Source organism: Uranotaenia lowii, chromosome 3, assembly GCF_029784155.1.
Source record: "Uranotaenia lowii strain MFRU-FL chromosome 3, ASM2978415v1, whole genome shotgun sequence".
In the NCBI taxonomy this organism is placed as follows: Eukaryota; Metazoa; Arthropoda; class Insecta; order Diptera; family Culicidae; genus Uranotaenia; species Uranotaenia lowii.
In genome coordinates, this window is record NC_073693.1 from 271,109,524 (window position 1) to 271,132,352 (window position 22,829).

The window sequence follows — 22,829 nt, forward strand, 5'->3', positions numbered from 1 at the left end:
CTTTTTTGCTAAAAAATTAATACTATGAACTACAAAACTGTTCCTCGTGAAAATTTATTTGAGAAAATTCGTACTTCCGTGGAAAAGAGGAGAGATGCTCGTTATGCCCTTATCTCCCCTATACTGAATTTAATTTCAGCACAACAGTTGAAATTGATATATTTGTTTCGATTTTAAGATTAAATTTCGGTTGAATATGAAAAAAAATCCTTATTAAGATTATAAGCTTCACCTTCAAGTAAAGCAAAAGTTTAAAAAAAAATCGCATTGAGTTATTTATTAAGTTTATTATTAAGATGTTGATTTCTTAAAGCAGGTTTTGAAATGCAATAAATTGCAGTCTGAAATGAAATGCTGAGCCAGTCAACTGAACTGAACAGTCTGTTCAAAATTCAAATAAAGTTCATGTCATAATCGCACTACAATTAAATAAATGATTTTAATGAAAACCCCTAACAATTGAAACGAAATTCTGAATTGAGTGTTATCCGAAGTCAATGAATATTAAACATTGACTTGTAGAAAACATATTCTGAATTTGAATGGTAGTATCAGAGAACTATTTTGTATTCTTTTAAAATGAAGCAATCCATTTACTTGTTGTTGATTTAGAGCAAATTTATGCAATCTTTTCCAGATTGCAAAACAGAATTCACAGAGAAATAATAATTTTGGGAGTTCAAAGTTTATTTAGAATTGAGGAATACATCAAATTCTTCGTCTTATTGAATATTGATTAAGGTGCTTCTGTTAGTGTACTTCTGTTGGAAAAGCGTTCCCTTACCATATCTAGTCTCGAATTTACTGAATTGCATTATTGATATATGAGTACTCAAAGATTTTTACTAACGTTATCTTACTACCCCCACTTCCCCTACATAATTTTATGATTTTTTTTCTTGTGAAATTTTAAAACAGAAAAACGAATGAATCAGATTTATTAAATAAAACGAAAAAAATGATGAAGGTATGAGATATTTGCAAAATAACACCGTTGATGAATGCCTCAATTTTCGCAGTCCTGTTTGCCGATACATAAATTTGAATTTGTCTGTTAAACCTCTACCCCTATCTGACGCAAAAACTTTCAAAGGATATTCTCCGGACCGGAAAGGGGCGGTCAAGTGCACTCAACTGTCACATCGCTCTCCCGCTTTTGTTGAACTAGTTTGGAATAATAATCGTGAAAACATGAAAAAAATAATCATATGCAGAAAGAACTTCACCCCCCCTTTTTATTCGTCAAAGTCTCAGCGACAACAACGGAAAAAAGAGACAAGGCTCAGTTCTATTCTGTGGGAACATCCTGGCACATATCCGTCTCTGATAGAATCCTGACCCTGTTGTTGCACACCTGAAATGAACAACCACTTTTTCCGATTCAAAACGACCAGGAAATCATTCAGGCGGTCCTTTCATTTGGTTGAACGACGAGGGGTCGGTGTAAATGAGGGTAATGATCATCATTGTACCTGTGTTTTCGGGTCTTGTTTTCTGCTGGATCTTTGTGTTTTGTGGCTTGTTTTTTTTTCTGTTGGAGAAAGAATAACATCTTAAGCGATGCCCTGTTGTCTTGTAAATTATGATGAAAAAATGAGGGGACTATGAGATGGGAATCCCTTGAGGGTATCTACGCGATCTTTTTGGAAAATCTTGAAGTATACTCTGATCAACTCTATGCATCAACTAATTATTACATTTGTCTAGTTATTAAAGGTTAAAAAAATGCAATAATATCGATCCAAATATTTAACTTAAAAAATCTTATATCAAGTTTACTTTTATGTTAACGCACACCTTTTTCCAATAATTGACATAAATACCTTTTGAAGGGGTAGGTATCGATAACTTCTAGCGTTATCAAGTTAAATTCCAAATAAGTGGCAGTTTTCTGAACAGTATTGCAATCAACATCGAGCCAGCTCGTCTAGTGCAGTGCCATCAAATTTTCGAAACGCATGAGCGCATCCGGTTAACATGGTTAACAAGCTTGAATCGTTTTAAATGTTTTTGATCGGGCTTGTTTTTTTTACTCGCCTTCTCAATTAAATCCACACACTTCATTGCAAGCGAACCTCGCTGCTGAATGGTGTGCTCTAATTATGGGGTTGTTCGTTCTGAATGAGTTTCTGATCGACCGTTAAAAAGTGTTTTTATCTACTATGGTATACTAATGTTTGTTTTTTTCTTCTATCAATTTTTTTACAGGTGAGTGAGCAGAACCCGTCAACCAAAGACGTAAGTAGAACTTATGAATGGAAACAGTTTTTTATCGAGCTATACCTACCTACTATTGTACGTTTCATTCAAATGAATGTCTTTTCGTCAATTTTCATGAAAAACCATTTTTAATTTGCTGAGGTAATTTATAAGAGAATCAAATCAAACAAAAGTTTTCAATTTATCCTGATCGTTCTCTAAATGAAAACTCCATTTCAGTTGCTGATTTTGAATATTATTACTGAGTTTGGATCTTTCGAGGGATACATACTGCAATGAAATTAGTTTATTGACCCCGTCAATCCACAAACTTCAAGTGTCTACCTGGCATTCTGATCAATGCACATGATCATTACTTTCGTTGTTTCCTATTTTGTTTTGTCTTGATCTTCCGTTTGGTTTTGACTTTGGCGCCAACATTCTTAACCTTTTCTTGGCTTTTATTTGCAAATAAGTTTTTTACTCGAGTTCATACATATTTGTTGATTGTAAATTTGATTTAGCATCTTGAAACATCGATTACAATATTCAATTGTTTGAGAATATTTTTTTATTAAAGTTTATTAAAGAAGATCTAATTCGAAACGAAACAATTATTTACATATGCACGTTCAATGTAAGAGCTGAGATTTCGAGCTTCAAATTCTCTCATCACTGCAAGTTTTCAAACCTTTTTGTTTGATACTATAGACCGAAAAGCTCTCTTTCGGGGGTTGTGGTTCATGGTTTTCAATATCAAACGATCTATCGCATTCATTCATTTTGAATGAACGCTTGAAGCGACGCAACGCTCTACGCCATTCAAACTATGTTTCATGAACCCTTAGCAAGGATTGCCTTCTCGGTTTTTGTCGCCTCGACTGCCGGACGTGTCGATGAGACCTGAAAAAGATACCTACATGTTTTTCCTTTTATGTCAGCAGGATTGAGCTTCGAATCTCATATTTACTTGAAAGCAACCCCAGAAAACTTTAGTGTTTCTGTAGAAATTGTTATGAAAGAAGGAAAAGTCAGTCTCATTTTTTTGCAATAAGAATAACACAACTGAACTGGAACTTATTGTAGACATTTTTTTTAGTCTTGCGAAAGCTATCACTTATCAAAATTTAAACATAATTTTCATAAATACCATTTTTACGAAGTGCTTCCAAGGCAGCGAGTGCGAAGATATTATTGTGATTGGTGAAGACCAAAACCTTTTAAGAATCCTCAAATTTGTGAAATTTTTTAAAAACTCCTTTTTTTAATAAAATAATTCAATTTGGATTCAAAATCTTTTCTGCATAAAGATATCTTTCAAGACACGAACGCCACCAACGTGATAAAGTGTCTATAATTAGAAAAAAAGTTATCTTCCTAAATTCGCTTCACTTATGCCTCAGTAACAATAATCATATTGGTCAATTTCCTTCATTTTCCGGCACTACTTTAGTGAATTAATTAATCAAAAATATCCACACGTTATCGAAATGATTTTAAGTAATGATTACTTGGGTAAATATGAACTTTTAGGTTTATATTGAAAAATTGGTTATTTCGTTCCTGAAAATCAACATTTTGCTTCTGTAGAACCGAGCCTGCTAATTGAAAATTTTTCGCTGAACAACTTTGTCGAAGAACGTAACCTCGTATATTATTATGCCGAAAAATTATTAGCTGTTGAATAGAAATAGGAGTATGTATTTTGGCATTGAAAATCAATCAATTCAGCTGACATCATTGCTGGTGCTTAGTGAGCTATTCCTTGTAAAGAAGGTTACATCGCATACTGGGGATTTTTGAACGATAAAGGTACCTATTTCTTGTTCAAGCACCTCGTGCGTGATAAATTCCTGGAAATCCGGATCCGGAAAGAAAAAATCGTCAACAAAAATTGAGAAAGATAAAGCTCAAATAAATGTCTTTCATCGGAACACATTACCAGATTAGAATCTTATTTCAGGTTTCCATAAAACAGCTCATAGCTCATCCGAGATATTTAATATAAAAACCTAGCAAATTGACCTAAATTGACGACCAAAACAGGTCAATAGTCAATTAGTCAAAACCCAGAAATCACTCAACTAAAATAAAAAAAAAATTCAAGCCAAATTTTATCGGCAAAATCCATCGATAGGTTTAAAATTATATTTAAGTAGAAGTCATTCATGATTGTTTTTTATAAAAATTGCTCAAGAAATTTCGTGTTGGAGGCATAAATTAAAAAAAAGTTACGACACAATGGGTTTTTCCCCCAGGGAAACCGGGCCGGGCCGGACTGTTCCCAAATTTTGTATTGAATATCCTGGCAAACCCGGATAAAATCAGGCAATCTGGTAATTTTACATTAGTCGCAAACAATCCTGACAATATCCGGGCCATTTTTAAACATATCCGGGAATACTGGATGGACCGGGCTTTTCTTGAATTTTTGGTCAAATATCCGGGAAAGTCCGGGTGAAATCGGGAAACATGGCAAGCAAAGTCTAAACCAGGGGTGAGCAACCTTTTGAAGCAACGGGCCAATTTGAATTTGAAATTTTTTCGGCGGGCCGGCCACATTCAATATAATATTTATTAATAGTTAGCATTTTTTTGTTATTACAAATTTTCGACTAAAACATATAACTAGTTATAACTGAAAAAGGGAAAATAAAACAAATTCATGTGTTCAAATTAAATCAAAATTTAACGCAATTTTTTTTTTATATTCAAGGTGTATTAATATCGGCCAAAATTTAAAAGGTACATCATTAAATCTTGATAATTTTGAACAGGTTTTAAGCGATTTGAACTTTTTCGCGAACATTCATTCTTACAAACAGAATCATCGTTTGTTTTCCTTTTTCATTAGAAACGAAATTTTTTGAAGGTCTTTTTACATATGGTGCGTAGAAAGTTGTGAACCGTTCACTAGGAAAAAAAAACTTGTTTGTGTTAGAACTAATAGTGCTACTCGTCTTCACTCCAATTTTAAAGTTTTATAGAGCTTATGGAGCTAATTTTTAGGAAATCACTGTCTTCTCAGCGTTGGACGTTGTATTGTTTGGGAAATTATTAGACTTCAAATCCTTTTTTCTGAGCGAACTTTCGAAAAGTTTTTTTACAATTCAAAGTTTGCACTTGAAGACTCGATTTTTTTTTCTACAAACGGTGAAAGAAATGTGTTTTTTTTTTGTGTTGTTCCATATAAGATCATTGCATTGTAGCATGTTATTCAAGGTTCAGGCTCAGAAATAATTTAACATGATTTACATTCTTGTTTCTAGATTTTTGTTTACAGATTTCATGGATATTTTTAATAAAATTTGGGTTCCACTGGGATAGGCTTTCTAAAGCTGTTTCATGAAAATCTTATGACTTGACTTTGGCAAACTGGATTTTCAAGTAAAATGCCTAATTTTATCGATATTTGGCATGATGATACTAAGTCATATTGATTAGAAATCGAAAACCGTCCACCCCTGTATTTATTATTCAACTATACAGATTTCCATAAATATTTGAAACCAAATACACAATATATGCTTAAAATTCTAGAAAAATTAAAAAAAAAGAATGTTTGTGGGCAAATGCAACTGTAAACAAGTGAAGTGCATATTTGATTAAGTTACTGACATATACATTTTATTTAATTGATATGGGTTAGATATTTCATGATGTTTAACAATCCATCGTTTAAAAAACCATGAAATAAACTTAAGAAAAGCTTTGCGGGCCGCACAAACATACCTCGAGTGCCGCATGCGGCCCGCTGTCCGCACTTTGCTCATCCCTGGCCTAAACCGTTTTTAGATCAGATTACTCTACTAAAAGCATCGTTTCACCAGATTTCTTTTCGGATGTTTCGGATCTTGGCTACACAACCTCAATACTTAACTTTTTATCCCACAGTATATTTTCTTCATCCCATAGTAACTTTTTTTTTCTCGTTAAGATCTTCCAAACCGTATATTGCTCATCCTTGCACGGAGAAAAAAGTATAGTTTGTTCCAGTATAGTTTTCCCCAGAAATATAATTTAACATAGGCTCCAGTATCCCGCCTATGTTCAACTATATTTCAGATTGATTCTCAACCAACTATAAACCTGAAGATTTTAACTATTCATTATAATAGATTGAACTATAGTTGTATGATTGATTTTATGCATTCAACTATTAATATAATAGATTCAACTATAATCGTATGATTGATGTTGTGCATTCAACAATAAATTTAGTAAATTTGACTATACTGGTATAGTTGATTTAACTGTTAATAAAATAGATTCAGCTAGATTCTAACAGATTTTCGGAATAATTTTAACGACGTGTATCATTTCCTTTTAATTCAAATTAATTTTTACGTCTAGGCTTACCTCAGAAACTGGCTATCGCTGCCGTCGAGATGTCCTTTTGTTGGAGGGAAGGAATTTCCGGCTTTGATCCGATTGATCGGGTATCCTGCAGACAACATCTTATTTAAATTAAAGAAAAAAAGTAAAAAAAAGGATAAAACCTACCGTATCACGGGGGATCCCTCCAACTGGAAGAATGGTTTTGAGCACCAAACCAAGAAATATACCGGTTGAGTAGCGAATCAAAACCACTATAGTTCATCCCTCGGAGAGAGCAAATTTTGGCTGGACTCTTGGTTTCACCAGTCGATTGCCGGTTTCGTTTTTTTTTATCAGGTTCTCACGGCAAAGAAACCTCCTCCTGGGCCCCGGATTGTGTTGCACAGTTTGGTTATCGAACATCTTAACTAGTTTCCGGATTATCTTCAGCCAAAAAAAAACTTCCGGAAGAAGACCCAGCAAACATGAATTCGTATCAGAAATGATAACTTAAATCGTTTACAATGGTCTTGCGAATCGTAATTCCAACTGCATAGTGAAAAGATCGTATTAAATGTCGTCTGAAGTCAGTTCAAATCGGATATGATAGAAAGTCCACCATGTTTGTATATTTTGAGGTGATTTTGCTCCCGCGCGTGCTTCAAGGGAGAAAATCATCGTCATGCAACCAGCAGTATATCCAAATGTCTAAAAATGATATTGACCAATGAGAGATCTGGAAAATATTTTCGCTGACAACGTTTTGAAGGCTATGAGAGCATCTTGCGCTCTCTTGCATTGTTCCGATAGGTACGAAAAAGGTGTCAGATAAATGCTTTTTTTCAACTTACATACGATCATTCTATAATGTATATGGTATCCAAACAGAATAAGAATATAGCTACAAAAATGTTTGCTGGGGAAGGCATCAAGTTCTGCAGGGTTTGGTAACCGGGAATTGACCTAGAAAGGAAAAACAGATAAGTTAGTGATAGAACTTTCTAAATTCTACAAATTTACCCAAGGGATTGAAATCAAGAGATAATTCTATGCATTTGGAGTGGTAATGATCAAAATTCCACAACTGATTCACAAATTGCAACAATTTGCACATTTTCACTCTCTCTGAGTACTGGTTTCTCTCATTTGAACTCAGACCTTCTAGTTTTCTCTAACAAATTGTCACAAATTGCCACAAATTCCATAATTGGCTGCACAATTTGTGTGATCATTGACGAATTTTCTCCCTTCATTTCAGTTCCCCGAATTTAATTGTCGGTTCATGCAGTCGTATTTTTAATTTTTCTATGCTTCAAAAATACATTACAATCATTTTCACAGTTGAATCAATTATACCATTTCAGTTAAATCAACCGTATTTACGATTGATTAATTACACCATTACAGCTGAATCTACCGTATTTTTAGTTAAATGTGAGAGGTCAACCAGGAATGTATAGTTGAATCTGGTATACTTACAATTGAATCAATCATACCATTAAAGTTGAATCTATTATATTTATAGTTGATTGCGTTAGGTCAATCAGCAGGTTGTAGTTTATTTTATTATATTTATAGTTCAATGCCTAAAATCATTCATACAATTGTAGTTTAATCTTTCATAAATATTTAAAGTTGAATCAATCATACCATTATTACAGTTGAATCCATTATATTAGTTGATTGAGTAAGGTCAATGAACAGTTTATAGTTGAGTCTACTATATTTTTTAATAATTGAATGTGAAAATACCAACTACATGATTGGTATAACTAGCTGAAATAATTGGAACAACTGTAGTCTTTTTTTCTCCGTGTACTGCCTGGTAGTACAATGCCATTCGGCGCAAAGCTCCTCAACGCCAATAGTGTACGTATACCGTGCCTATGATATGCGAGCATTTGCATGTTATTAATGCCATAGATCCAAATCCATGGGCGTCGATAAACAATCGTTTCATCAACTTGTAAACTTCAGAAACTTTATATCAGAAATTTTTCTCACTCAAAGCGAGAAAAATATTTTTTCATAGAGGTTGAGAAGAACTGCTATTGCTCGAAAAAATTTTTCTACCATTTGAATTCGACACGCTTTGCTGCTACCCACCATAGAGTCACAGTCCTTTTTTTTTGTTGCGTTGCACCATCATGGAACACCCGCACAAACTGAAAATGAGCAAGCCAACCAAAACAACTGTGAATGAACGTTGAATGGAACCCTCCCTCTCGGTTCATTCAATCTACAGAGAACAAGAGACAGACAAATGCAACGCGGCCAAAAGCAAACGGAGAGACCAAACTTTGAGCCAAGCAAACGACTGCCTGGAAGGCTGAAGTTAGTTTCGCGTTAGAAACCTCAGCGATCGGTACGGTTTTCCTTCGAGTTCTTCCGATTCATGGTCGTCGTTTCGCCAGTTCATTAAGTTTGTGGTGTACTCCTCGACCGCGCTTGAGGACGTGTTGTTCGCGGTTTATTTTTTTGTGCTGCGGTGTCGCAAAATCTTGTTCTCCGACATTTGCGCGATCCGTTTGTTTGGTTGGGATCTTCAAGGCAGATCAGATCTGCTGATGATCGCCGAAACATGTTGCTGGAAGTATGTTTCGTTTGTGTTTGAAATTTAACGATTCTTGGAAATATGTGGCGGGAATCTACAGTGGGTGCCGCCTAGTGATTTTTGTTTGTTGATTAGCTGGAAGAATTTCGAAATAATTAGTTTAGACAGAGTCAAAGCTTCCGTTTGGGGTGACAGTAAGGGGGGATTTTTCTTATCAATGAGACAAAGGTTAAACCGAAATTGAGTGTTTCGTGTGGCTTCGACTGTGGTTTCATAAGAAACCGTTTAAACCTGCTGCTATTATCAGTGTTAAACGAAAGTTCCCAGTTTTGGTGTTTTTTTTTTTCGAAACACACTGCAAGTTTCAATCGATGAGTATTTTGAATCTCGAAAAAAAAAACCGATATTCCGCAGTTACTAAAATTGTCTAGCCAGCAGCATGTGGCGCAAAACCCCCTTTCATGTACTCGTTCGCGTTCAATTAAAAAGGGGTGTCGAAAATTTTACTAAACGCGCAACAGCTGACTGCTGACAGCAGTGAAACTTATCGTGCAGTGTGTTTAATTCATTAGTAAGCCCCAGTCAGTGCAATCAAGCAAGTGTTCCTCATTGAACATGATTGTGAAAAGGAATTGTCTCACCCAGCAAGACGATAGGAAAAAAAATGGAGGCGGCATTTCGATGAAAGCATATCAAATTAAGGCAACCGAAAAACAAAAACGGAAAACAAACCCACAACACGGCAGAAAAAGATGGAAATAATGCACGCAGATTTACCAATTCAGAGCTTGAACCAAAAAGCGGGGGGATGAGATCTGCGTTATGTTAAACGCTAAAGTGCAACAGTTACTGTCTGTGAGAGTGTATGGTGCTGGAAATTGAAAAATTTATTACCATAAATTGATAGACAACCTTGAATGGGGCAAGTGAAGATTGCACGCATACGCTCTCAGTCAGTTATAGCTGCCTCACAGAGATATGATGGGTGGCAGGATCGCCAATGTGAAAAATCTCTTGCTTTTTATCACACACGAAACGAAGCCTGGGGAAGAAGCCAATTTTTGGTTATTGTTAAACCCACCTTATTTAAAGAGTTTGCTGCAACACAGAAAGAAAACCGTTGATTGAGATTAGTGGGCCGTGTGAGGTTCCCTTACCCGAAAAAATAGCCCTGGCGTAAGCTCGCACGCCCTAGCCTTTTCGTTGCTCCATTCACATACCTACTAGCTACCTTAACTCGTATATGAAAGAAATTTTTCACCGGAACAAATTGGCTCCTCTTTCATAATGGGTTTCTATTTCACACCGTGAACTTCTTCCGATTTCTGCTCGCTAGTCGTGGTTCGTAAGACTGGCTGCTGACTGTGACAATGGCTCTTACTTACTTAGTTTGCCTACGCTGCTGGGTGTTTCGGGAAAACTATGTGGGAAAACTTTTACTCAACTGGTGGTTTCCTATTGTGTTTAGATGTTTTTTGTTGCTACTCCAAATCTGCTTTTTTTTGCGTGTGGAAAGTGCCAAGTCGCGAGCGAGGCACTTGGCGAAACTTTCCCAAAACACTGACATTTGCCACGGTGTTATGCATTCATTCACTATGTTTGGCGATTGACCTCTCAGATGCTTTATGACATATTTGAGTCTCGCTCCCCCTAGGAGAACCGAGATGCAAAACTGCCTTAGCCCAAATGACAGTTTTCACAGTTGCTGTTTTATTAATGGGTCTTAAACCAACTTTCATTTGCATAGAAAAAAATTAATAGTGGGTGGTACATTTTAGCTGGGATTGGAATCTTCGTGGAGATAGAAATAAAATTATGAATTTGATATCAATTTCACCGTTTTTGTGACAACCAAATCAGGCGGATGTATAGCAGTTTCAGAGGATTAATAGCCTCTTGAATTATATCGCTGTCACTGTGAGACTGTTATTTTTTGCATGAGATTATCATTAAAGTACTTAAGAGATATGATTATTTTTCCTAAATATACAGAAAAGGATGTCATTATCTAATATTATCCGATAAAGAAAGGAACTTATCCTGTGGAAATCAGTGTCGATAAACTTTTAGAAAAAGTGCATTATAAAGGGTAGTTCAAGTCAGTTTTATAGTAGGCTTCCAGTTTTATAAAAGCTTGATTGGCCTCAGCTTAACTGGAGCTCGAGACCTGCTTGAATTTTTTAACTTTAAACTGCATAAGTTACTAGCAATAATTTGAGACGTTTTGAACTAAACTGGTTCAACTAAAAACGAGGTACTACAATTTTAGGATAATATGCACATAATGCCAAATGACTCTTATACTGACTGCCAAATGACTGATATACTGCAATTATCAGATTTTTATCTAGTCTGGAACCCATCATCTCTTTTCAAAATTTCATTACAATTTTTTGCCAATGCTTCGAAGTTTGTGTATTTTAAGTTAGTTTATTATAGACCAAATTTATTTTGAAATTTTAGAAATCACTGACTTTTAGAACATTTAGGCTTTACAGACCGAATAAAAATGGACAATAGACCGCTGCAAAAACTGACTTTTTGCACATTTTTGCATATTAAATCATCCAGAAAATTCAAATAAGCTTGAAATGAAGTTGGTCTTTCAATTTTGCTTTGAACTATTTTTAAGCTTCATATTTTGCTAATATGACAAGCAGCTAAGTATCTCATGAAAAAAGTTATAACCATTTCAAAATAAAAAATCTGAATTCATTGAAAAGTATTTAAAAATGGCAGATTTTGCTTGCTACAGCAATTAGTAATTGCATGAAATGTTTTTGCAAAGGTTATATAAATCAATAAATTCTCAGACTGTGCAAAGCAGTTTTTGAGATTTTTTATTCTCATCCTACGGTTACACAGCTTTCAATTAAAAGGTAAAAAACGCTAAAATTAAAAAAAAATATCAATTTTGAAAACAAAATTTTTGTGTAACATCGAATATTTTTTCTGGGCTACAAGTTAGGTTTATGCTTTGTTAACATGAATTCGACTGCAAGAATTAGGAATATTTTTCATGTAAAGTTATATTTTTTTTGAACTTCCAGTAAAACTCTGGTGATTTTTGAATGAAAAGTTTTGTTTTCCCTTACAAATTTCCATGCAAAATTAAAACTTGTTGCGCTTATTCAGGACTGGGTGGATCGCTTCCAAAATTTTTAATGCTATTTCTGGCAGCAAAAACAATCATAAAAAGTTATGGGAGGTGAATGAAAAATTTTGTTTTTTCTTACAAAATTAAAATTTTTTAGGGGGAAGTTGTCTACTACCGGACACTTAAGGTTTTTAAGCAATAACTTCAAAAATATTTTTTTGTAAATATTAGTTCCTCTACTGATTTGAAGAGTATCAATATTATGGTCACTAAACAATATTAGAAAAAAATTAATTTACAACAAATTCATGTGGAAAGAGAAATCATTTCATGTCAGTTTTCACTCATTTCCAAAAGTGTCGTCTATGGCCGGACACTACGAATTTCATCCCCAAAGTTGTCACCAATGGCACATAAACGTAGCAAAATGATTGAAATCACTTGCTTAGGTCTTGTGAGTACGTGTTTTCCAATATTGAACATTCTATGAAGCCATTCATAAAAGTTTTTTTGACAAACCAGAATGTACATTTGTTTCGAAAAAAACTAGAGTAAAATTGTCTATGACCGGACAGCAAAATTTAAAGTTTATCAGAGGACCAAAATAGTTTGGTTATTGAATCCGTATCTTCAGCGAACCATTTGAGGGTGCTATAGAGATAAAATAATGAAAGTTTCAAGTTGAAATCATCTATAATTTTGAATATTTTCTTGTCCGGTCATAGACAACAATATGGTGTCCGGTCATAGAGAAATCGCATTTTTTTTTATTTTCCTAATATTTTCTTTGAGCTTCCGATTTGTTATCTTACACCTGCTGAAGTCGAAAGATAACCAACCAACGATGACGTTTATGTGCAATTCACATTTGACAATCCGTAAAAACTGATCACAATATAAATGTAAAGTTTGGACGATCCTTGCCGAACTACTAGGCGAAAGCTTTCAAAGCCTATAATTGGTTTACCTTTTCAGATTGGATTACCATATTTCTAACACCATATTAGGCTTCTATTTACTTTATTTTCATGGTGTTAAAACATTTTTAGGATATTGCGTTTTCGAAAAATCAATGTTGTCCGGCCATAGGAGGTGTCCGGTCATAGACGACTTCCCCCTATGGGAAAACAAAATTTTTCATTCGAAAATCACCAGAGATGCTGGAAGTTTGGAAAAATATAACTGTATATGATTAATATTTCTTGATTTTTGCAGTAAATTTCATGTAAACAAACCACAAACCTATTATGTACCCTAGAAAACATATTCGATGTTATACCAAAGAAGTATTTTTCAAAATGTTTTTTTTTTAAGTTTAGCGTTTTTGACTGCATATTTGAAAGCTATTTTACTGTAGGATGAAAATAAAAATCACAAAAAACATAGCCAATGAGTTTGTTGATTTATATAACCTTTGAAAAATATATTTCATGAAATTATTGAAAGCCCTGGAAAGTAAAGACTGCCATTTTTGAACACTTTGCAATGGATTCAGATTTTTTATAACTTTTTTCATGAATTACTTAGCTTCTTTTCATGTTAGCAAAAAATTAAAATTTTATGACAATACATGTCTTTACGAGAATATTCATGTTTGAGGTAAAATTTCAGAAAGCGCATTCAAATTTAGTTTAAGAACTTATTTTAAAATTATACCTCAGCAGTTAAAGTACAAGAGCAGGATTGCAAAAATATTATTTGTCGAATTCCTTGCTATTTTATCTAAAAAAATTAAAACTCTACATCTGAACAATTAAGTTTTCAATAGATTTAAAAATTGAAATTAATTGCATCTATTTCTTCATTCATCTCAACGAGATGCAAAAATCCTGTCAGCAGAATTCCTACCATAGAAAACAACATACTGAAAGTTGAAATATGCTCTCCGATTTGAATTTTTGCGTTGTGCTGTACGAATTTTCGAACAAACATATTAAAGAGGTGGAATAAGAAACAATCCATTCATGAAAATGAAAAAGATTCGTAGATTAAGATTTCAAAAACAAGAATCTGAAACGTGACATTAGATAAACATAAAGTATTTTAAGGAGTTTATTAAAATCACTTTTTTTTGTTAATAACTTCTGCATGCATGAATGAAAATTGATGAAATTTCAGTGGAACTACCAATTAGTGTAATGTTTACATTTTCAAGTTTTTGTGACGTTCTATCAAGTGGTTTCTGAGATATCGTTCAATACAGAATGTCATTGAATAATTTTTTTTGGTTAGAATCGCGAAAAATTCTGGAAAATCGCGGTGGGAGACTCAAAAACAGCTGGAAATCACTTATTCGACCAAAGCTCATATGGTAAATCGTTTAAGAAGTTCTATAGGATCTAACAGCTGGGGATAATTCTAATCAGTTCATGATCATTCTAATTTTCACTATCCATGAAGTGAAGATGATTGATTCTATGAAGGTAGGGAATACATATTAGAGGTTTTATCACAGATGAACAGATTTACAAGCCTTGAAGCCTTGAAACGTGTATAAAGTCCCACCGATCGTTTTTGGTTGAGTCACTAGATGTCTCCAAAGGCACCAGAGAAAACTGTCAAGAAGAAAGTGCATTGTAAACAAAACAAATAACGAACAAGTTTCTAACTAATTGATGTTGAAGTGATTTGCATAATGAGAATTTTTAGCCCAAAGCGGTTTTTCTAATTGCCTTAAACTAGCATGAAGCACTAAACCAATATGATTCGGGGAAATGCTCGCTTAGAATCTTCATTGCTGTGTCTTTAATTTTAAACTCAACTGGATAAAATTACTGACTTCTCTGGCTTGTCTAAAGTTGTTAGTTTTCTCCTGTAATTAAAAGGATGAAGGTAAAAGGAATCAGATATCTACTACTATGTAGATTTATTTATTTTTGAAATCATATACGATTGCGCCCTTCCGAGAACGAGGAATTTCTAAAGATGATTCGACGTGTTAAAACTATGTTTAGATGATAGCATTTCAATTATGACACAGCTTTCTGGAATTTTATTATTCGAGCTTCTACATCTGTATGTCATTTCTGTTGTTTCTGCAGTGACAATATGTTGATGCTATTTTCCTCAGTGCCATCTATTGCGCCTTTGAAAAGTTACAAATCAAGCAATAGACGACACTGTTTTTTTGTCAATTTTTAACGGCTTCTTCGAAAGAGAGCCTTTGAAATTTTACACAAGTTTCCGAAATTTTTTTTTTCAACTAATCTTGCTGTCTAACAAACAGGCCTGAGTAGTAAAAAAGTTGCGCGCTGTAAAAATAACAAAATGCGGTGGTCAAATCGTGCGCAAAACATTGGAAACGCTAGCAGGGAGATGTTTTGAAAAATAACTCAGCAACAACAAAATGAACTTTTTAGCGAACACCTGACAGGTTTCCAGCCAGAAACTTTTCGTTGATAAGACTCGCCTGGATGTTCCGGAGATAAACCAAGAAAAAATAATAAAAAAAAATTATGTCTAGCATTTGAAGTGGCTGACGACCTGTGAAAGCTACAAATAAGTAAGTGTAGGCACAATGAGTGGCTAAATATACAAAAAAAAGTATGCCTCCAGATGCTACCTTTTTCCTTAAATAACCCTCTCATAGAACCTACAAAGTTGATACTATTTTGTGGTTGGATCTGGAATGATGCAATTACTGAAAAACAGAGGTGGAATTATCAGAAGTCAAATATGTTGTTTTTGTGCCCAAAAATTAAAGTCAAAGTAATTATTCATTGAACGCTATCTCAGAAACCACTTAACAGAACGTCGCCAATTTGCACCTGTGAATATTACATTACTAGGTTACTTCACTGAAAATTTCATCAATTTCCATTGATTTGAATGCATTACTCACAGAACAAAGTGTTGCAGAGTACATTCTTACTTAGTTTCCGAACTCAGATTTTGAAATTATTCAAACTCAAATACCCTGACCAAAGCAATAAGTATAAGATTTTTCTAATTTGTTGTTTGTTGTTTAAATTAAGGTTGCCAGAAATTGTTCAGCACGTATCCGCGCCGGACAAACCGGGCAATTTTTTTTATAAAAACCTCGCAAATTCCGGCCATTCGATTTCAAATCGACGACCAGAAATTCAGGTAATACCTGGGAAAATTTTATCAAAACTCATAAATTCCTCAACAAAAATATGAAATTTTTTTTTTATCAAAACTCATCAATTGATTTTGAACCGTATTTTAGGCTTCCAAAAAACCTTTCATGATTGTTTTTATAAAATTTGCGCATAAAATTTCGTTTTGGTGATGTTTGTTGTATTTTTTTGTTTAATTTGCCAAATAAAGTAAAAAAATCTGGGCAAAACCGGGCATTTTTCAATGAAATCTGGGCAACCGGGCCGGGCTGGACTGTTCTTAAATTAAGTTTTAAAAATTCGGGCAAACCCGGATAAAATCGGGCAATCTGGCAACCTTAGTTTAAATGTTGTGTAGAAAATTAATAGAGCAGAATCAAAGCAGAAAGTATTTTCTTAATCTTAGAGACTGAGATGCTACAGAATAAAAACAGAGTAAAGAAAAAAAAAATTATGAATGAAAATGAATGATGAAAACAAAAAAGAGTGTAAAAATATCAGCGGAGAAAACAGATATGAGAAGATTGAAGGGATATTAGAAGAGAGTTATATCTGAGGCCAGAGTAGAAACAGATGAGTGAGTATAGAGAAGACTGAAGAGAGGACAGAGAACAGAAATGACGGATCAAAAAGATAAAACAGAGAAGAGAGAACAGAGCAGAGAGAACAGTGAAGAGTGAACAGAGAAGAGAGAACAGAAAAGAGAGAAAAGAGTAAAAAAAATATAAAAAGAGAGATCAGAGAAAAAGAGGATGAAATATAGAGAATAAAAAAAGAAGAGAGAGTAAAAAATTAAAAAAAAATAGAGCTATGAAAAAAGAATCAAAAGGGTAAGAGTACCGGAATAAAAAGAAAGAATAAATAAAAACGAAAATAAAAAGAGAAGGGACCACAGTTAAAAGACAACAGAGAAAGTAGGAGAACGATAGGAATAATAGATACAGGGTTGCTAGCGAACCGGGAAAACCGGGAAAAAACCGGGAATTTCGGCACCTCACCGGGAAAATTGTAATGCTTGAGATTTTTTACGGAATTTCAAAAATTATTTCTAAATTTCAGAATAGTTTTTGACATTCTTGATATAGATTGATCTATATCAAATTGCGGGACAATATGAGATATCTAATTTTTTCGCTCTCCGCAAGTGTGCTATACTTACAAGCATAACTCAAATGTTATAAATTTAATACTGAAACTAATATCTACAAAACGAATCACAAAACTAGCTACAGTCGAACCTGGATAAGTGAGAGTCCAAAGGACTGAACGTTTTCTTCGTTTAGGAGGTTTCTAACTTAACCAGCTTCTCTTCGCTGGATCGCTGGAAGCTAGAATATATGTATGGTTTATGCAAAAATAATATCGAAAACAAGCTTCTGATGAAATCTAAGGACTTAACCTGAGTACAAAATAATATCTAATATCTCACATTCAAACGATTAAAGTTCAGCCACGCCTGAAATACGATTTTCTATATTTTAACGAATCTTTAGTTTAAATGACTAGGGCACTACTTAAGTTATTCATTGTTTTGTTAAAAAAAACATTTTTTTTCTAAAACATGTGTTTGGATTTGTACAAAAAATATAACTGCTTTCAGAAAATAACTAACTATTTTCTTGCAATCTAATGATTTAAAGTTTTCTAAGACAAATCCCCATTCAAGTTGACAAGCTGATTTGATATTATGATTCGATGTATTTTTTTACATATTTCTATACAAACTATACAATTTTTTTCTAGAACTCTATAAAATTCTAGAAAATTTCACAGTCGCTGAAAAATGCTACATTAAAATTTCAAGATTACTTTAACAGGGTTTTTTTTGCATAACTACTGAAATTGTAAAGCAAAACAACGTATAGATGCCAATTTCGTTAGATTCGTTTGAAAAAAATCATGAAAACCTGTCAATTTGATATGAAAAGACTACGTGTTAAAAGACGCCAAAGTTTTTGTCATGATTTTTAACCGGTTAAGAAGTTTTGGGATAATTTGCGGCCCTTTTCTATAAATTTATCATGATTTTACTTAAAAAAACGAGTAAAGTGAATAGGAAAATCATCCTTTATAACCGGGAATAAACCGGGGAAAAACCGGGAAAAACTTTGGAATTTCAATACGAAAAATCGCTAGCAACCCTGTAGATAATACATAAGACTGAAATAAATAAGGCGGCATCCATAAATTACGTAACGCAAAAAATGCACTTTTTTGGCCCACTCCCCCCCGTATGTCACAAATCGTAACGCTTCGATGTAACCCCCTATGAAAGTTACGTAACGCTGATAATTACCCCCCCCCCTCATCCGATTTTCTCATGTTTTTAAATACTGATTTTCGAAGGTCAAAAAAGGTTTTAGCCTAAATTTTTTTAACGTTTTTTAAAACGGAATTAATATCGATCATAATCGCTTCTTAGTACTCATTGATGATAATTCTCTGATTAAATTAATTGAATGTCTTATTACGAGTTGCTCTGTGCTTGTAAACTGATGATCTATCTGGTTTACTTTATTAAGTTCAAAGAGCATAACTTGTTACGCAAAATATACTCCTTTATAATATTCGTCGGAATAATCAAAATTGCATTTTTTAAATCAATTTAGAAAAAAATAGTAAAATTTCCGTCTTAAGGTTGAATTGAGTTCTTGGGGATAAATGTACCGTATATTCGGTTTTCCAACGGTTATTTCACGGATATTCAATACACATTTTAAGGAATCTATCTCAGAATCTTTAAAAAGGGAAGGTTACAATCCAGTTTAATCATATTGAAGCTCACAAATTTTAAGCTGATTTTGGTTTGCATATCATTTTGCTAAAATTGCATGACATCAAAATAGCTGCAATGAAACTGAATTTTTTAAGACAAAAATCGTTACGTAACGATGAGCATACCTCCCCCCCTCCCCTATGTCACAATTCGTAACGATCGAGCTTACTCCCTCCCCCCCCTAGGAGCGTTACGTAATTTATGGATGCTCCCTAAGAGCAGAGACTTCATGATGCTTTATGACTAAAAATTATAGAGAACGTATAAAAGATTTTCATTTAAAAACGTAAAACCTTTAATCCGTAATGAACATTTAATTTCCAGTTGAGCCTTGGGAGTTTATTATTAAAAATTAATAATAAAACATTCAAAAATGCACATTAAACGAATGTGAACAAATAAGAATTTTAAATTGAGAATTAATACACAATAAGTGAGAGTTGAGTAGTAAGAACTGAGAATCGAGGATTGAGGATTGGGAATTGTTTCTTTATGAATGGAACGACTGTTTATTTTTTTTTTTTTAGATTTTTAACAGCTATCAGTATCGGATTTTTCAAGTAAAGACGACTGTTTTTGCTACTGTTTTTTCTACTTAAAACAATCGTTTTAATTTAGAAAATTTCGAGACTGAGTGAATTTTGAATTTAGATTTTTGAATTTTGAGTTTTGAATTTTGAATTTTGAATTTTGAATTTTGAATTTTGAATTTTGAATTTTGAATTTTGAATTTTGAATTTTGAATTTTGAATTTTGAATTTTGAATTTTGAATTTTGAATTTTGAATTTTGAATTTTGAATTTTGAATTTTGAATTTTGAATTTTGAATTTTGAATTTTGAATTTTGAATTTTGAATTTTGAATTTTGAATTTTGAATTTTGAATGTTTTGAATGTTTTGAATGTTTTGAATTTTTAATTTAGATATTAGAATTGAGAGCTAAAAGCTGTGAATTTAGAAATCAGAATTCAGATTTGCGATTTGAGAATTAAGTATCGAAATTTTTTAATCGAGGACTGAGAATTGGGAATTGGAGATTGAGGATTGAGGCTTGAGGATTGAGAATTGAGGATATAGAATTTAGAACTTTACTCGTCTAGTGAGAGTAACGAATTGAAATTCATAATTTGTGTTTGAAATTGAGCATTGAAGAAATGAGAATTGGTTCAGAATAAAGAATCTAAAATTAAGAATTGGGAGTTAAGAATAGAGAATAGAGAATCGGGAGTTGAGAGTTGAAGGTTTACAGTTGAGAGTTGAGAATTGAGAGTTGTGATTTGTTGAGAGTGTTATCCGAGATGTGTAAATCCGAAAATTGTGAATTCAAACGAGAGGTTTGAAAATCTAGAACGCAGAGCTCAAATTCCAAAATTCAGGTGTTTTTTTTTTTGGTTTTGTTTCAAGCCTCACTAATTTTCAATTGGACTTAAAACTTTTGATAGGCGCTTGCAATAACAAGAACCGTAGTAGAATAATTTTTACGACTTCCCAAAAAGCCAATTAGCTCAAACCGCTGAATGGAACTCGACTCATCCGATTCAATGCTAATTTCAATCGAGCCGCAATCTTGAAAACAAGGAAAAATTCAACCGAAAAAAATACTTCCAAAACATTCCCGTCGATCCCGATCTTTCCGGACAGTAACAATTTACAACCTCTTGTTAATAGGGGGAATAGTGGCCATTTTCTCGGATCCAATCTGGTTGCCGCCTTTTATGAAGTGTTAAATTGTTTACAAACAATTGGCTGAGAACTTGTTGCGACTATTAGCGACTGACCAAGGAATGGCGACGTGCCGGTGCGGTTTATTACTTGGTTTTTTTTTCAACTCCAGCCCACTTGACAAGAGACAACAAACCCGAGCAACGATTTCTTAATAATCTGATTCCACTGTGGCTGGCTAGCGACTTCCGGTCGTTCTTTTTCTTCCTACCTTCCCCAAGCAAGATCTAATCCATACGAGAGCGTTTCTTTCGGTCTACTCGAGATGACCACTGGAGCTGCAGCTTTAAATAAAATTTCCCACGATTAGATCTTTCTTGGAGGAGATCATCGTGTTTGGTGGAGAATTTGTTCGTGTGGCGTTCCGGGAACCGGTTTCAATATTTTTTTTCTATTTAACCCCCCTTAGAAAATTAACCTGCCTCATTCAGAGGTTCTTGAGAACCCCTCCAATCAAATCTTTAGGGGGAGAAATTTTACCGCCCAGGTGCGAATTATAGCAGATCCGGAAAATTAGCCCCAAGTAAATGTTTATGGCGCTTGTCAACATTGTAAAGCTGCCGAAAATTTCGATTCCCCCCTTCAAAAAGTGCCTTTGGAGCATTTCAGTCTCGTATAATGCGATTTAATCATGTTTCATTATGGCGGCACCCTGTTGGGCTTTAAATCATGCAGTTTTACGACTTTTTTTCAGCGCTCGCTCTGAATGAGTTTTGATGCGACGATCATTTGGAATTGTCACTTTGTGCTTTGGAATCGCGATTCGAGATAAATGGAACATATGAAGGTGACTGGGAATTATGACTTGATATGTGAGAAAAATTTAACACATCAAAACTGAATACAAAATTTTAGATTTAGATTTATTTTTCATGATTTCAGATTCAGATTTAAGATTTCAGATTTTACATTAATGTTTCAAAATGTTAGACCCAAAATTCCGATACTATGTATTTGATCCTCGGTTCCAATTTCAAAGGGACCATTTGCAAATGGTCATAAAATGGTCGAAGTTTGAGCTTTCGCGCCAAAAGATCATCTTATCGACGACGGATCTTTGTTGTTTTTTGCTTGTCCGTGATGGAGCCTTAAGTTGGGTTCCAGTCGTTAAATTTTGCCCCCTAATTGAAGAACTGACAAGCCGACATGCTTTGAAGTGTTGATTTTCGAGGTTTATTGTCATCCTTAAAATTGGCTTGCCCAGACCAGGCCAATGATCCAATGCAATGGAATTTAGCTCCAAATTGGCTGAAGAATGTTGTGAAGATTTTGAAGTGACCTTGCATGTAATTTGAAACTGCTTCATGAGGGTTAGATATCATTCGGGCGTTTTTTTTGAGTCAAGCTTACAGCAACAGAATTAAATGACTTTTAGATTAAAAAATAAACATTTGTCTGCTTCGTGGTTTTATTCCTTTTTTTAATAGAAATGCAACTTAATCCTGTGGGTTGAAAATAAACCAATGAGGCAGAATAATAGCTTTGACAAATTGTTTTATGGCTTCGTTCGTGATCGAGTAAATTTAAGCACATTAAACCCACGAGAGAATTGGAATGAAATTGATATTTAGTTGGGTAGGACAAATGTGGTTTCTGTGTTTTTTTTTATTCTGATACAAACTAGCAATTTGTATGAGTGTTTTTGGCAACTTGTCAAACCACAACTCATGCGATGAATAATAGACCTGGAATAGAGCTGGTTTACTTGGCTTCTCAATATTGATTCCGTTTTACGGATGAATATTTTGAGGCATTTTAGCCGATTTTGTTTTTTTTTGCAGATTGTAGCCGATCAAATTTGAAACTTTTCTCTGGTTTTAGAACGATTGTTTAAAGTTTCGTTCTTTTAGAACTGGGACATTTTTTTTTATTATACTTACGTGCCTTGTGCGGACATGAAAATTTTTGACAGCATTGTGTTGATTATGATGAATACAATTCTGCTTATTTTTTATAGAATTTAAACATTTTCGCGTTCCCGAAATATTGACGATACACGATATGAAGCTTAAACAAAACTTATTGCCTCAGTGTGAGGTTTCAATCGATATTATCGCTTGATTTATTTATTTTTTTCAATTTTTT

At 33.8% G+C, this 22,829-nt stretch overlaps 1 protein-coding gene across 5 annotated transcripts in view; it reads left to right on the forward strand.

Moving 5' to 3' along the window:
* LOC129755306 (regulator of G-protein signaling loco-like) overlaps positions 1–22,829 on the forward strand; it is a 186,591-nt gene that overhangs the window by 100,577 nt on the left and 63,185 nt on the right. The window contains exon 2 of one of the 5 annotated variants that reach the window (XM_055751736.1): positions 2,209–2,238. The exons of 3 other annotated variants lie outside the window; for them this stretch is intronic. In XM_055751736.1, coding sequence (XP_055607711.1) covers positions 2,209–2,238 — 30 coding nt within the window. Of the gene's footprint in view, positions 1–2,208; positions 2,239–8,870; positions 9,110–22,829 lie in introns of those variants that run through there. One more of the 5 variants, XM_055751737.1, reaches the window with a different exon arrangement.